Consider the following 15961-nt stretch of genomic DNA (forward strand, 5'->3'; position numbering starts at 1 on the left):
ACAATATAAAGCCCAGGAAATGTGCCATAAGTAATTTGAGAGTCAGCTTTGTTAGAACATAGAAAGTACACCATAGGATCAAGCCATTTGGCTTATAATGTCTGTGTCGAACACAGATCTAAGTTCAATGAAATCTCTTCTGGTTGCATACAGTTAACTATCCGTCTATTTTCTGCATATTCACATGCCTGTTTAAATAATTTTGGAAACTGTTGTCATATCTGCTTGAGGTGGTACTCCTGGCTGTTGATTCCAGACACCTATAACTCATTGTTTATAAAACTAAAACCTACTCCACACATCTCAATTTCAACTTCCCCCTTTCAGCTTAAGTACATGTTCTCTAATATTGAATATGGTATAAAATAATATTATGGAGGAGGAAACTAAACCAGAAATCAGGAAACAACACTTTTCCCAGTGTTTCAGATGGGATTGCAGAGAAGGATAAGCAGAAGATTCTATAGACGTTGAAAATCTAGAGAGCAACATGCACGTAAACTGCTGGAGGAACTCAGCAGGTCAGGCAGCATTTATGGAAAGGAATAAACAGTTGGTTCGGGCTGAGACCCTTCTTCAGGATGTCAGGAGTCCCTTCAGCTTTTTGTGTATGCTGCAGTGAAGAATGCAGCCTTTAGGTGCAAATCGAGGGATTATAGTATATAGTCCTGTCATTTAAATTAAAGATGAATACCTGACATCCAGTTCTGAGATTGAAGATATCCAGAGGCTGTTTTAAGGCTCTATCCTTGATAACCTTTTCTGTGGAGTTAAAATTCGGCAATTCAAATGCCAAATCATTTTCAAATCAATAGATGAATATCAAAATGTATGACTCTTGCAGTGGGCAATGTTCTCTAGAGTGAATATTTTCTGTCTCCAGTGGATTTAATATGTTTTATTTTGGATGAGGGTAACTGTTTTGATTTTGCTCCTTTGAGCGATAATTGCTGAAAACTTTAAAGATGAGAAAAATGTGTTACTTGCATGCTATAGAAAAATATTTCTCAAAGAAAATCTGCAAATAACAAATCTTCCACGCGTATGGCTTGTTTGCTTCACTTTAGGGGGAAAAAAGAGGCAAGCATGTGGAGAACTAGTTAATCTGAATGGTTAGACAAATCACACTGTCACCAAATGGCAAAGAAAGCAATTGCTTTCTAGGCTAGCTCTCTTTTCATGCAGTACCGGTGCTTATGAAAATATACATTCGTGATTCTTACACAGCAATTGGAGTTAGTTTATTATTGTCACAGCTAATTCCAATCGTTTTGTTTGATGAAGTTAAGGCACTGGTGCGCATTCCTGGCCAAGGGATCCATGCGATTGGAAAAGGACAAGTGATGGATTCTAGTGTTTAAATCCAACGTTCTTTTCCAAGTCAGGAAAGGGCACAAAACTTGTTGCTTTATGAGCGTTTTATTGGAAGTTGATAAAACAAAGAGAAATCTAAACAGACCATGATAGGGGGTCAACTGGTTGAAGAACAGAGAAACTAAAGATTCCACCTAGCATAAAACAGCTATTTTATACTACTAAGATTAGAATATACTCCTTTGAATACTATATTGCAAAGTTACCCAATGAGAAAGTATTTAATGCAGGACCAGGAAATTTCCAGAACTATTTTGTATAGCCACTAGAAGCATACTAAACTCTTAGGCACATAATATAGCCACTCGGAATCATAGTAAGTAGTTGCTTGTAATTTATATAAAATAAAAGATTATAAGTAATTATATAAAATACAAGCAGATAATTGTTAAACTGTAAAAAAACAATCAAACAATCTAATCTAAGAATTAAAAAATCAGATCAAATACAGACTGTTGGTGATGAGTACTGTTAGGAACTTGCAGCTATTAACACTCTCAACCTTAGCACCGTCAATGTAGATAGAAACCGCTGACCAGTTCTTTTGTTTTGGTGGCATGAGGGAACAGTTATTACTCTTCTTGTTGTTGACTTATTGTTATTTGAGTCACACCCCAGTATGGTGGTGTCATCTACAAACTTGTAGATGAAGTTGGAGCAGGATTTGGCCACACTGTCACGAGTGTACAGGGGATAGAGTTGAGGGCTGAAGATGTAACCTTGTGGAGTACCGCTGTATAGATTAACCATGGTGTAGGTTCTGCTGCTACCTATTCATAGGGATCATTTTTCTTTATGAAATCAATGATCCAATTGCAGACAGAGTCTGGAGTTTGGTGATGAATTTGATGGGATTATGGTATTGAAGTTGGAGCTGTACTCAGTAGATAATCTGATGTAGGTGCCTTTACAGTCCAGATGTTCCAGAGATGAGTGTAGGGAGAGGCGGATGGCATCTGCCAGAGATCTGTTTCAGCAGAAGGCGAATAGCAAAAAGGACAGTAAAATCCCCCCCCCTTACCCCATCCCTTATTTATTTATTTATTTATTTATTTATTTATTTATTTATTTATTTTTATTCTCTTCTTCCCCCCCCCCCCCTCATTTTCTCTCTCTCTGTCCTTCTCACAATCACTCCTTGCCTGCTCTCCATCTTCCTCTGGGCTCCCCTCCCCCTTTCTTTCTCCCTCGACCTCCCGTCCCATGATCCTCCCCCTTCTCCAGCTCTGTATCCCTTTTGCCAATCAATTTTCCAGCTCTTAGCATCATCCCTCCCCCTCCTGTCTTCTATCATTTCGAATCTCCCCCTCCCCCTCCCACTTTCGAATCTCTGACTACCTCTTCTTCCAGTTAGTCTTGACGAAGGGTCTCGGCCCAAAATGTCAACTGTACCTCTTCCTATATATGCTGCCTGGCCTGCTGCATTCCACCAGCATTTTGTGTGTGTTGCTAGTGAAATCTACATGTTCTATTATTTGTTCTTTGTCCATTATTGTTAAATGAATAAGTGAATGTGTAATCCAGAAGAGTAAACTTTCTCCATAAGTAGGAGAATGTATGCATTTTCATTGTACTTGGAGCTTCAACTGGAAGGGTACAACATTTGTTCCGGTAGATCTGTTTCAGGCCGTGTTGATTTTTAATTGACTTGGCTTTAGGCTTTGTTGTGTGGCATTTGCTTGTCACTACAGAGACCAAGGAAATAGTTTCTTTGACAGTTCTTAACTTGGAGCCATTCATATTGGAAAAAGCTCATCTATGTTTGGGCAGGGAATTCAGCCAAGTGGAAAATGAATAATAGCTTCTGCATGCAATTGTTGTGGCCACTGTGGGCAAGAATATTCACTTTCTTTTCACATGTTGGTAAACTTGTTAAGTTTTCTCCTGATCCAAAAAAAAAGATTGATGTAACAGCTTGGGTTTGAGTATTATGAACAGTTATGTTCAGTTATGGCTATTACTCTGAGGTTGATTGGCAGCTTTTTTTTTGCAGGCCAGTTACTCGATGACTTCTGCATTTGCAGGTTGAAACGCAGCTGTCAAAATAAGCTGAATGGCAGATGCAAGCAGCACACCGATCACCTGATTTCATGCATCACCTGTCAGCTTGTACTCCCTCACCACAACCCCACCACCTTCTTATTCTGCTTGTGCCCCTTCCTGGTCATGGTGAAGGGTTTCTGGCTTGAAATGTCCACTGTTTATTTCCCTCCATAGATGCTGCCTGACCTGCCGAGTTCCTCAAGCATTTTGTGTGTGTGTAACACATTTAACCTGTTACTCAGTTGCCAGGCCCACCACTGATAAGCATGACTAAAATAATTACAAATGGGTTGTTCAGTTTTGCCTGGTCTCATTTTTTTAAAACTACAAAATTATCTACTGCTTTTAATTTACTTTTAAAAAGACCTTCTTTGAACTGTTTCTAAATGTTTCATTATCAGAGGCATTGGAACACAGTTCGGATAACTTTGTTATCAACAGGTTTGCAAAGGCTAGTGGGAGTGTGTGGGTGCAGGTGCTCAGAACCTGCCACTAGAAACCCAGTCGCTGTCCGTGGACTGCTTCACTCCGCAGAATGACTTTCTGGAAGCAAGGCTGAGCCAGATCATTTCTCTGCATCTGGATGTGTGGATGGCCACTGGATTCAATCTTAGTATCTTCAGTTGCCGCTTATCATAATGATCATTGTGTAGTGCTGACTCTGAGTTTACAATTTCAATATGCAAATTGTTTTGTTAGATTTATTGTACATTTTAATATATTTATTGTAGCTCCATTTAAGTTTTAACTTGTACAGTTATCTGAATTGCACGCAATTAATCTGCAAGAACTACCTAGGTTGAAAGCAATAATACTGATTTATTTATTTATTTATTTATTTTGGTCACTCGTACTGAGCTATCTTAAAATCAAAAGCAGTCCTCTTTTATAGGGTAGGCTAAAATCACCAAATATTTAGTATTCTGAATTCTATTACTTCAAATAGTTGACTTTCTATGCTGGTGGATCTGTGGCCCCAGAGAGGATTGATTGACAAGAGTGGAAGAGTTCCTTCCCAGAGAAGTAATAGAGGAAGCAGGTTTTTATTTTGCTGGTCATAGCAAAGCTAGACATCAACATGAAGATGCAAAAAAAAACACCAGACCTCTAAATTTTCATGTGAAAAGTACCTTGGACAGAGCAGTTTCTGATATCATCATGTGAGTGAATTTCTATTCCACTCTCACAGGAAGCGAAAGATGAAGCGATACATCTTGTGGCTGTGAGAGTGACAGAACTTGTAAAGTTTTGCAGAGCTGTGGCTGTTGATGATGACCACTGTGATTCTTCAGCTTCCTGTTATGAACTTAACCCATTGGGCTACAGATAACATAGAAACATATAAAACCTACAGCACAATACAGGCCCTTTGGCCAACAATGCCATGCCAAATATGTACTTACTTTAGAAATTGCCTACGGTTACCCATAGCCCTCTCTTCTTCTAAGCTTCATGTGTCTATCCAGGAGCCTCTTAAAAGGCCCTATTGTATCCGCCTCCACCACAGTCCATTCCATGCATTCACAACCCTCTGCGTTTAAAAAAAAACAACTTAACCCTAATATCTCCTCTGTACCTACTTCCAAGCACTTCAAAACTGTGCCCTCTCATGCTAGCCTTATCAGCCCTGGGAAAAAGCCTCTGGCTATCTACACAATCAGTGCTTCTCATCATCTTATACACATCTCTCAGGTCACCTCTCATCCTCTTTTGTTCCAAGTTCACTCAACCTATTCTCATTGGGCATGCTCCCCAATCCAGGCAACATTCTTGTAAATCTCCTCTGCACCCTTTCTATAGTTTCCACATCCTTCCTGTAGTGAGGCACCAGAACTGAGCACAGTACTCCAAGTGGGGTCTGACCAAGTTCCTATATGGCTGTAATATTACCTCTTGGCTCTTAAACTAAATCCCACAGTTGATGAAGGCCAATGCACTGTGTGTCTTCTTAACCACACAATCAACCAGTGCAGCAGCTTTAAATGTCCTATGGACTCGGACCCAAAGATTGTTCTGAACTTCCACACTGCCAAGAGTCTTACCATTAATACTATATTCTGCCATCATATTTGACCTACCAAAATGAACCATCTCACACTTATCTGGATTGAACTGCATCTGCCACTTCTCAGCCCAATTTTGCATCCTATCGATGTCCCGCTGTAACCTCTGACAGCCCTCCACACTATCCACAGCACCCCCAACCTTTGTGTCATCAGCAAATTTACTAATCCATCCCTCCACTTCCTCATCCAGGTCATTTATAAAAATCACGAAGAGTAGGGGTCCCAGAACAGATCCCTGAGGCACACCACTGGTCACCGACTTCAATGCAGAATATGACCCTCTACAGCCACTCTTTGCCTTCTGTGTGCAAGCCAATTCTGGATCCACAAAGCAAGGTCTCCTTGGATCCCATGCCTCCTTACTTTCTCAATAAGCCTTGCATGGGGTACCTTATCAAATGCCTTGCTGAAATCCATAGCAAGGCATTTGCTCTACTTTCATCAATGTTTTTAGTCACATCCTCAAAAAATTCAATCAGGGTCGAAAGGCACGACCTGCCTTTGACAAAGCCATGTTGACTAATCCTATTCATATCATGTATCTCCAAGTGTTCATAAATCCTGCCTCTCAGGAACTTCTCCATCAACTTACCAACCATTGATGTAAGACTCACTGGTCCATAATTTCCTGGGCTATCTCTACTCCCTTTCTATCTCTACTCCTTTTCTTGAATAAGGGAACAACATCTGCAACTCTCCAATCCTACGGAACCTCTCTCGTCCCCACTGATGATGCAAAGATCATTTCCAGGGGCTCAGCAATCTCCTCCCTCGCCTCCCACCGTAGCCTGGGGTATATCTTGTTTGGACCTGGTGACTTATCCAATTTGATGCTTTCCAAAAGCACCAGCGCATCCTCTTTCTTAATGTCTTTATGCTCAAGCTTTTCAGTCCACTGTAAGTCATCCCTACAATCGCAAAGGCCCTTTTCCGTAGTGAATACTGAAATAAAGTATTCATTAAGTACCTCTGCTATCTCCTCTGGTTCCATACACACTTTTCCTCTGTCACACTTGATTGGTCCTATCCTCTCACGTCTTATCCTCCTCTTTTCACTTACCTGTAGAATGCCTTGGGGTTTTCCTTAATCCTGCCTGCCAAGGTCTTCTCTTGCCCTCTTCTGGCTCTCGTAATTTCATTCTTAAGCTCCTACCTGCTAGCCTTATAATCTTCTAGATCTTTATCATTACCTAGTTTTTTGAACCTTTCATAAGCTTTTTTTTTCTTGAGTAGATTATCAACAACCTTTGTACACCATGATTCCTGTTCCCTACCATTTTTCCCTGTCTCATTGGAACATACCCATGCAGAACGTCTTGCAAATATCCCTCAAACATTTGCCACATTTCTGCCGTACATTTCCCTGAGAACATCTGTTCCCAATTTATGCTTCCAAGTTTCTGCCTGATAGCTTCATATTTTCCCTTGCTCTAATTAAACGCTTTCCTAACTTGTCTGTTCCTATCCCCCTCCAATGCTATGGTAAAGGAAATGGAATTATGATCACTCTCTCCAAAATGCTCTCCCACTGAAAGACCTGACAGCTGACCAGGTTCATTTCCCAATACCAGATCAAGTATAGCCTCTCCTCTTGTAGGCTTATCTACAAATTGTGTCAAGAAACCTTCCTGAACACACCTATCTAAACCCCTTGCTCTAGGAAGATGCCAATTAATATTGGGGAAATTAAAATCTCCCCCAACGACGACCCTGTTATTATTACATCTTTCCAGAATCTGTCTCCCTATCTGCTCCGCCATGTCCCTGTTACTATTGGGTGGTCTATATAAAAAAAAAAACACCCAGTAGAGTTTTTGATCCCTTCCTGTTCCTAACTTGCACCCACAGAGACTTAGTAGGCAATCCCTCCATGACTTCCGCCTTTTCTGCAGCCATGACACTATTTCTGATCAGCAGTGCCATGCCCCCATCTCTTTTGCCTCCTCCCCATCCTTTCTGAAGTATCTAAAGCCTGGCACTCTTAAGTAACCATTCCTGCCCTTGACCCATCCAAGTCTCTGTAATTGCCACAACAGTATAGCTCCAAGTACTAAACTCATCCGCTTTGTTCATGATGCTTCTTGCATTAAAGTAGACATCTCAAATCATCAGTCTGAGTGTATCCCTTCTCTATCACCTGCCTATCCTCCTTCTCACACTGCCTCCAAGCTTTCTCTATTTGTAAGCTAACTGCCCCTTCTACCGTCTCTTCAGTTCAGTTCCCACCCCCCCAGCAATTCTAGTTTAAACTCTCCCCAGTAGTCTTAGCAAACCTCCCTGCCAGGAGGTTTGACATTGGATAATTCAAGTATGTGACAGATGGAATGTGACAAATCTGATTTAAGTGATATAGAAAACTGAAGTTAAATTTCACTGTTCGTATAGGTTGAACCATGGAAAATATTTTGTATTTTAGTTAAGACTTATAGGGAAGTCAATTAAATTTAGATTTGAATGTTTTGTACATTAACAAGCAATTATCCTCCTATAGACAAACATTTTGTGTTCTTCCATTCTAGTGACAGTAATAAAGTTGATGCTACCTGCCTCTGAGTGTACTATCCATTCCTTGTGCAATACTTTGAGGGATGTACAGTACTTTCCTGTGACTGGGGAATTAATGGAGTGTTGATGACTTTGTATGGTTGCATAATTTCACTTCAACTTAACGGTAGCTAAATTTCTCTTCAACCTAACGGTAGCTGTTGTCTATCTACCTTAGCAAACTGTATTTCTCATTCTGATTCTGGAGTCTGCCTTAGTTCCTCCTTTACCATTGATTTTCTGTCTTCTAATATGTCCCAGGCATTTTAAGATTTCATTTTCAAGATCAGGTCATCACTAGCTAAGACAATATTTATCACTCATCTATAAGTGTTATATTATCGTAGCGACGTGATCTTATGGAAAGCAGGAAAAAGGATCTTCAGTCCAACAGGCCTGCAACAACCATCAATTTTACATTAATCCAGGGTTAATCACATTTGATCCAATGTTCTTGAGTAGGTAGAACTGCATCAGTGTTTCTATTCGTCCCATGTGTGTTGTGGATGGGAGGGGTGTGCATAGGTGAGATTAGAAGATAAATTGAAATTATCCCATATGACGAAGTAGCATAGGAAACATCAGTAGAGATTTGCATTTGAATACCATTGTATAATTTCTATAGCAGACGATAGTTGAGACTTCAGTCCCCACATGTAGATGAATTCAAAGAAGTTATACATTAATGCATGTGTATGGAGTATAGAAAATTGTCATTGTTTTTTGAATAAAATTGATTCTTTTAAGACTGCTAAAACAATCTGGATTGAGGTCATTCAGTCCCAGACGCGGTCTCTAGAGTCAACATAATCAATTTTAGTATTTTCTCACATCTACTAATTTGCTTGGAGAACTACAATTTATCCCTTCCCTTAAACTCCTTTTCTTGGTCCAACTCATTGTGAAGAAAATTGATGGACACAAGATTGTGTGTCTTGTTTGGGTCTTCGTTCTGTCTGTATGATTCCCTGAAGGAAGTATTTGTTTTCTCACCTCATGCATTTGTCATTTGTTTTGTAATGTGCTTTTTATCAACAGTATTGCCTGTATGCATTCTCTGTATCTGTACCTTAGATAAAATTAATCACTTTTTCAGTAAACGAGGAAACTGCACATAACATAGAGAAAAAAAAAATTGTTTTATTGGAAAAGAGCCAACATTATTGAGAAGGCAGATAGAAAGTTGGTATTATAGATGCCTAACATCACTGAAGGAAGCCGCTTATTATGTTCTGACAGAATTGTAGGCATTACCCAATATATAGGTCTTTACGTTTTGAACATCTTACATTTTCTTCCTTTTTATATAGGTTACGAGAAAGCTGAGGATACCTCTGAGAAAACCTCACTAGCTGATCAAGAAGATATGAGGATAATATTTATCAACCGACCTCAACTAGTAAAATTTTGTAGTAACCATGTCAGGTAGGATTAACTTTAATTGGCCTTCGGTTGAAAATCTGAATGTGATGTTTTTGTTTGCTATCAGGGCTCATTATTCTTTGTGTAAATATTGCTTAGTGTCGTATATCATTGGGTTATGATGTTTCAAATCCATTGTTAACTCAGTGTTATTTAATACAAATCCATTTGATCAATATTTGTCATAAGAGAATGTGTCATACAAATAAATGGCTCTTGTATGAATTGAAAATGGTGCTTATCTAAATGCAAATTGTTAGTGGGATAATTATAGTATTAAAGCCTTATTGTGCTAGCATTCAACACAGCCAGTGAGCACATCCTGCTTAAGCTGGCATCTTTACACAACCTTCTTTTAAAAAAAATCTAAATTCTATGCTATTTTCCCCCATATACTTTTGAGATTATTTCTCCCATTCCAGTCTTCCCAGTATTTGAATGAATATTGTCATTGACCGAGAATTTGGAGTTGGCAGTGAGTGGTATTGTCATCGTTGACCTACAAAGGAAGAATTACACTTAACCTTTTGCACATCTTCCTATCAGTCTTTATTTGAACTTGCAGTGGTGAGGCCTTGTGCCACGGTAGAGCCTGTTTTGGGGGTGGAGGTAATGGGGAAATGAACACACTGTAGATTGTAATTTGCAGCTCGATCACCCACACTTTAAACACTCGTATCTGCTGTCTTCCAGTGAAATACCTGGCAAATCCTTGCACTCCTTGTTGGGTTCCTTAGCTAAACTCTGGCACGCTATATCATATTCTGCTGGTGGACTTCCACTTGTATCAGTAGCTTCACATGATTTTACAGAAGTCCCAGCTTTGATGGTCTTGTGCCGCTACTGCTGAGAAATATTCTAGGATGCACTGGGACACATCCTAAGTGATGTAACCTAGGGTCATCGGGTGCTTCGGGTCTTTCAACATCAGGCATTCTTGCCCAGGCGACCCAGGCAGGGTTGATCAGGCCCTGGGTCGTGTCCTATTAGCATTGGTCCCGGGTCACATCTCTGGAGGCGTGCTCAGCAGCCTCAGTGACGGTCCTGATGCACTTTTCTTTGGAGCCCCTGTAATGCCAAGAAGAAAGTAGTTTCTGCACAGTGAGCAACCTGCAAAACCTCTGTACCCCGCCTCTATAGCTTGCATTGTGCTGTCTACCCTTGTCGCTGGCACTGATCTACTCACTCCTGGATTTTGCTTTCTTGTGTTCAAATGCCTCATCAATCCAGTCTTTCCAACAAAAAACCGTCAGTTCTACCATGACCACCTGCTTCAAGGTTTCTGACAATGACCATGTCAGGCCTCAGGTGTGATGATGTAATGAAGTTGTGGAACTTTAATTGCTTGCCAAGACTGATTTTCAGTTGCCAGTCTGCCGCTCTGGTGAGCAAGCTTGCTGGTGATCTAGGCAGAGGCTGTGGTTGGTCTCCAGCTTTGACAGAGCCCAATGGCTTTCTGGATTGACGGGGAGTGCCGACTGTTAATGGGCAAGGAGGTGCTTCCTGCCACTGCCTTCAGCACCTGGTCAGGGTGCCAGCGGTAGTGGCCTTCGCTCAGGGCGTTTTGGCAGCTGCTGACGATGTGTTCCAGGGTGTCTCTGCCAGGGCAGAGAAGACATGATGGTGCCTCACTTTTAACCCAAGCAAAAAAAGGGATAATGCAGGAAACACACACACAATGCTGGAGGAACTCAGCAGGCCAGGTAGCACCTATGGAGAAGAGTAAACAGTCGAAGTTTTGAGCTGAAACCCTTCATGTTGAAGAAATTAATTGTATTTAAGACAATATTGGAGATTTAAAACAAAGTTGCTTTTTAATTATAAAACAATTGTTCAGTCAAATGTAGAAAAAAATGTATCTAAACTTGTGCTGTTGAAGTTTTCAACAGCTAAGTGGTGTAAAGTAGAGGGACTATATGAAGTGGATGGAACCCCTTGGGTAATAGTTTACAGACGATACCTGCTCTTACTGACCAGTCAATGGGCAGACTGAAATGGTCCATTCATGCACCTAACTTGCTGTATATTTCTAATTTCTGTAAGCCAGAGTACAGGTATGGAAGTGTGGACCAAGCACAACTCCATAGTTATTTGTTCTTCTGTCAGAAAAAGCTTGAATTTACAAATAAAGAACAGAGATGGTTTACTTAACTTAGTTTATAATACCATAAGATATAGGAGCAGAATTAGGCCATTAGGCCCATCGAGTCTGCTCTCCCATTTCATCATGGCTGATCCACTTTTCTTTTCAACCCCTATTTCCTGCCTTCCCTCTTGTATCTCTTCATGCCCTGACCAATCAAGAATCTGTCAACTTCTGCTGTAAATATACATGAAGACTTGGCCTCCACAGCTGCCTGTGGCAATGAATTCCACAGGCTCACCACTCTCTGGCTAAAGAAATTCCTCCTCAACTCTGTTCTAAAAGGACATCCCTCTATACTGAGACTGTCCCCTCTGGTCTTAGACACTCCCACCATAGGAAACATCCTCTCCACATCCACTCTGTCAAGGCCTTTCACCATTCAATAGGTTTCAATTAGGTCACCCCTCATTCTTCTGAATTCTGGTGTGAACAAGCCTAGAGCCATCAAATGCTTTTCATCAGACAAGCAGTTTAATCCTGGAATCATTTTTGTGAACCTCGTTTGAACTCTCTCCAGTTTCAGCACATCCTTTCTAAAATTAAGGGCCCAAAACATAGAAATCTACAGCACATCACAGGCCCTTTGGCCCACAATGCTGTGTCGACCATGTAACCTTCTCTAGAAACTGCCTAGAATTACCCTACTGCATAACACTCTATTTTTCTAAGCTCCATGTACCTATCTAACTGCTCACAATACTCCAAGTGAGGCCTCACCAATGATTATAAACCTCAAAATTACAAACATACATCCTTGACTTTATATTCTAGTCCTCTTGAAATGAATACTGACATTGCATTTGCCTTCCTCATCACAGGCTCAACCTGCAAATTAACCTTTAGGGAATCCTGCACAAGGACTCCCAAATCCCTTTACACTTCAGATTTTTGTATTTTCACTCCTTTTAGAAAATAGTCAACCCTTTTATTTCTTTACCAAAGTGCATGACCATACACTTCCTGCCACTTCTTTGCCCATTCTCCTAATCTGTCTAAGTTCTTCTATAGCCTCTCTACTTCCTCAAAACTACCTGCCCCTCCATCTATCTTCCTATCATCTAAAATCGTTGTAACAAAGCCATCAATTCCATCATCCAAATCATTGAGATTTAACATAAAAAGAATCTGTTCCATCCAGACCCCTGTGGAGCAACTAGTCACCAGCAGCCAACCAGAAAAGTCTCCTTTTATTCCCACTCTTTGCCTCCTGTTAATCAGCCAATGCTTTACCCAATCCTTCTTGTAACACCATGGGCTCGTATCTTATTAAACAGGCTCATGTGGCACCTTGTCAAAGGTCTTCTGAAAATTCAAGTACACAACATCAACTGATTCTCCTTTGCCTCTCCTGCTTGTTATTTCTTCAAATAATTCTAACAGATTTATAAGGCAAGATTTTACCTTGAGGAAATAATTTATAGTTATTTTTCACCTCACTACTTTGCTGGATTTTGAGAATTTAGTAGTTTTTAAAATTCTGAATAGTGTGATTACCAAGGATATTTTAAAACTCAGATGTCTGTGACAGTCAGTTGTCAGTGTTCTGAGAAAAGAACCTTAGCTTGAGACACCTCAGTCCTCCTCACCACCTGAAGCCTCACTGAGTTTTGGCCTCTTAGTTCATTCAGTTCACTGTATCACTGGTATCTTGCCTGACTTGCTGAGTTCCTCCAGCTATTTTTTGTGTTGCTAACTCTAGCAAGGATGTGGTTGCACTGAAAACAATGTAGAGAGGTTCACCTGGATGTGGCTGAGAATAGAGCATGTCAGTTACAAGGAATGACCAGATAAATAGGGTTTGTTTTCCATGCTGTGGGGAAAGGTGCGGGGTCCTGAAGTATACCGAATTCTGAAGGGCATAGGTAGGAAACTTTTTCCATTGGCAGGTCGCTAAAATTTGCTTATAGTAGGGGCAAGAGGTTCACAGGGGATATAAGGAAGAATTTTTTTCCCCCACTCAGACAGTGGTTAGAATCTGGATAAGAGTGGGTGGTGGAGGAAGAGGCTCTCACAACACTTAAACTAGCTAATGAAGCACTTACTCAGTAATGTACAGAAGGCCCCAAACTAAATATTAGTAAATGGGATTGGTACGATGGATTAGAGGACGGGTGTGGTTAAAAAGACCCTGTTCCTGTGCTGCATGACTCTTATGATTCTGAATGTAAATTCGCCCCCATTCATGGTCCAGCATCGTGAATGATCTCTCCTGCAATTTCAAAAGACACTGGCGCTGAGGTTTGTCAAGATACTTCTTTTCTCACCAGTCCTTCTGGAGGGTCTCTGCCCAGAACGTCGATTGTACTCTTTTTCCATAGATGTTGCCTGCTCTGCTGAGTTGCTCCAGCATTTTGTGTGTGTTGCTTGGATCTCAACTATATCTAGTTTTTCATCACTGCTCACTCTATTTCTTTATTAGTTCCAAATACAGTTGCATTGAAACACATTTGTCCTTGTTTTGCCCATTTAGTTAGTCTAAGGCATCTTGTGCTTTGTTCCTCTTAGCTTTGCTTATAATGCATGCTTTGTTGTGTCATAGGAAATTTTGATAAGTGGGTCTCCATGCCATTGTCAGTCATTACATCTGTTATTTAAGTATATAAGGAGCAATATAGAGTTCCAAAATGGATCTTTGTAAGGTGTTGCTACTCAGATTCTACTGATTTGCTCACTGTCCCTTACACCACGGGCATTTAGGGCAGCAATGAAGGTCGTCCATCTCTGGCGGTGTTTAGGGCTTCCTTCTTCATGTCAACAGCTTCCTCTCAGTTTCACTACTGTCAGTCATACAAGACCCGGATGGGGTCTCTGGAATACCATCACACTCAGATACAGAAGGATTCTTCCTTGCCGTTCCGTAACAATTTTGTTTTTCTAGTCAGGGTTGTTAGTCCTGAGCTGAGCCACTGGAACTGGACTTTTAGTCTGGCCTCTACCCTTTGACCTGTTTGGTATGGGTGACCCTACCAAGAGCCAAGCATAAAGCCCTGTCTCCATAGCTCATTGAAGTATGTAAGCCTCCAAACCACGACAAGGTTGTGTTCTTCTTGGAGGTCCACTGATTTGAGTACCTGTGAACTGTTCCTATTTTGCCTCTTGCTGCTCTATGTGTTCCTTAAACAGGCTAATAATATGCCTTTAATTCATCTGTCTCTTGTGAACAACTCAACTAAATGCCTTCTGGAAAATCCAATAAATAACAGTCAGCTTCAATCCCCTATTCACAGCTTTTGGGCATCTCTTCAACAAAGAATATTATTTATCAGAAACTATCTGTTCTCCCAGATGAATTGAAAGTTTGCAAGATATTTGATCTCTGTATCCTTAATAAAAAAAAAAATTGTGGTACTTTGTAGACAATGCATGTTAGACTAACAAATATGAGATTCTGGTTTTCTCAGTTCCATTGCTCATGGAGAAGCCACATTTATGAAAAATCCAAAGGAATGATTTTTAAATCAAGAGAACTTGTGGGATATTATAGTTTTGGCACTGGGTAGCTTCTCTGTTACAATCTTCAATCTCCTGATGAAAGCTATCTTTCCTGGGGATTCACCACTTCATCATTTTCTTCTTCACCATCATATGTGTGATTCCATTTTTTTTTGGTGACATCTTGCATGTTCTTTTGTCCATTATTCAGCAATTTCTGGATTTCCAGTGCAACTATTCAGCATTTGTGAGTCTTTCTGTTTTGAATATCACCACTAATCATTTTTGTTGCTTTTGATTCTTTACAGTTAAAGTGCTGATTTTTGCTATTACTTCCACAATTTTTCTTGTGCTTTTTTTATGCACTGCCTTTGTGTGCTTTGTATAAATTCTCCTATTATTGTCAATATCTGCACTTTTATATTTGCCCTAGTTTAAGTAAGGCAACTAAACTTCTTTCAGTTTAAGTAAGCCCCTATCTCTTGCTGTCATATAGTGTCTTTTGTTAGTGGAGTTCTTCTCTTGATATATAATCTAGTTTGCATAACACTTTTTTAATCTCTCTGGAACTCATTCTGGAGGTAAATTCAGGCAGTAAAATTCATATGCTTAAAATAAGAAATCAGAAATGATATTTCATATGATGAGACTTTGTAAACATGGAATTCCATTTCAAGGCAGAAAATTTCCTGCTGGGAACATTCAATTCAGACAGTATTTGTGGAAGAAAAGCTGCTGTGTGGCCTGTTTTTTTTTGTTTCCAGCACTTTCACATTTTGTTTCGATTTCCAGCACCTACCATTTTTTTTTAGCCAGCTGGTGATGTAGTGACATCCACACTGGACTTCAAGGTGAGTGGTCCCGGGTTCAAATCTAGCCGACTCCTTGCGTGGTTTCCATCTGTGCTGGGTTAAGTGTCGAGCTAGCAACTCAG

General features: G+C 40.3%; 1 protein-coding gene across 5 annotated transcripts in view; it reads left to right on the top strand.

The window, feature by feature from the left end:
- Nucleotides 1-15961, top strand: part of atp8a1 (ATPase phospholipid transporting 8A1) — a 363676-nt gene that overhangs the window by 48023 nt on the left and 299692 nt on the right. For all 5 annotated transcript variants that reach the window (XM_072252785.1, XM_072252787.1, XM_072252786.1 and 2 more), the window contains exon 2: nucleotides 9338-9452. In XM_072252785.1, coding sequence (XP_072108886.1) covers nucleotides 9338-9452 — 115 coding nt within the window. The remainder of the gene's footprint in view (nucleotides 1-9337; nucleotides 9453-15961) is intronic.

Source organism: Mobula birostris, chromosome 3, assembly GCF_030028105.1.
Source record: "Mobula birostris isolate sMobBir1 chromosome 3, sMobBir1.hap1, whole genome shotgun sequence".
NCBI lineage: Eukaryota > Metazoa > Chordata > Chondrichthyes > Myliobatiformes > Myliobatidae > Mobula > Mobula birostris.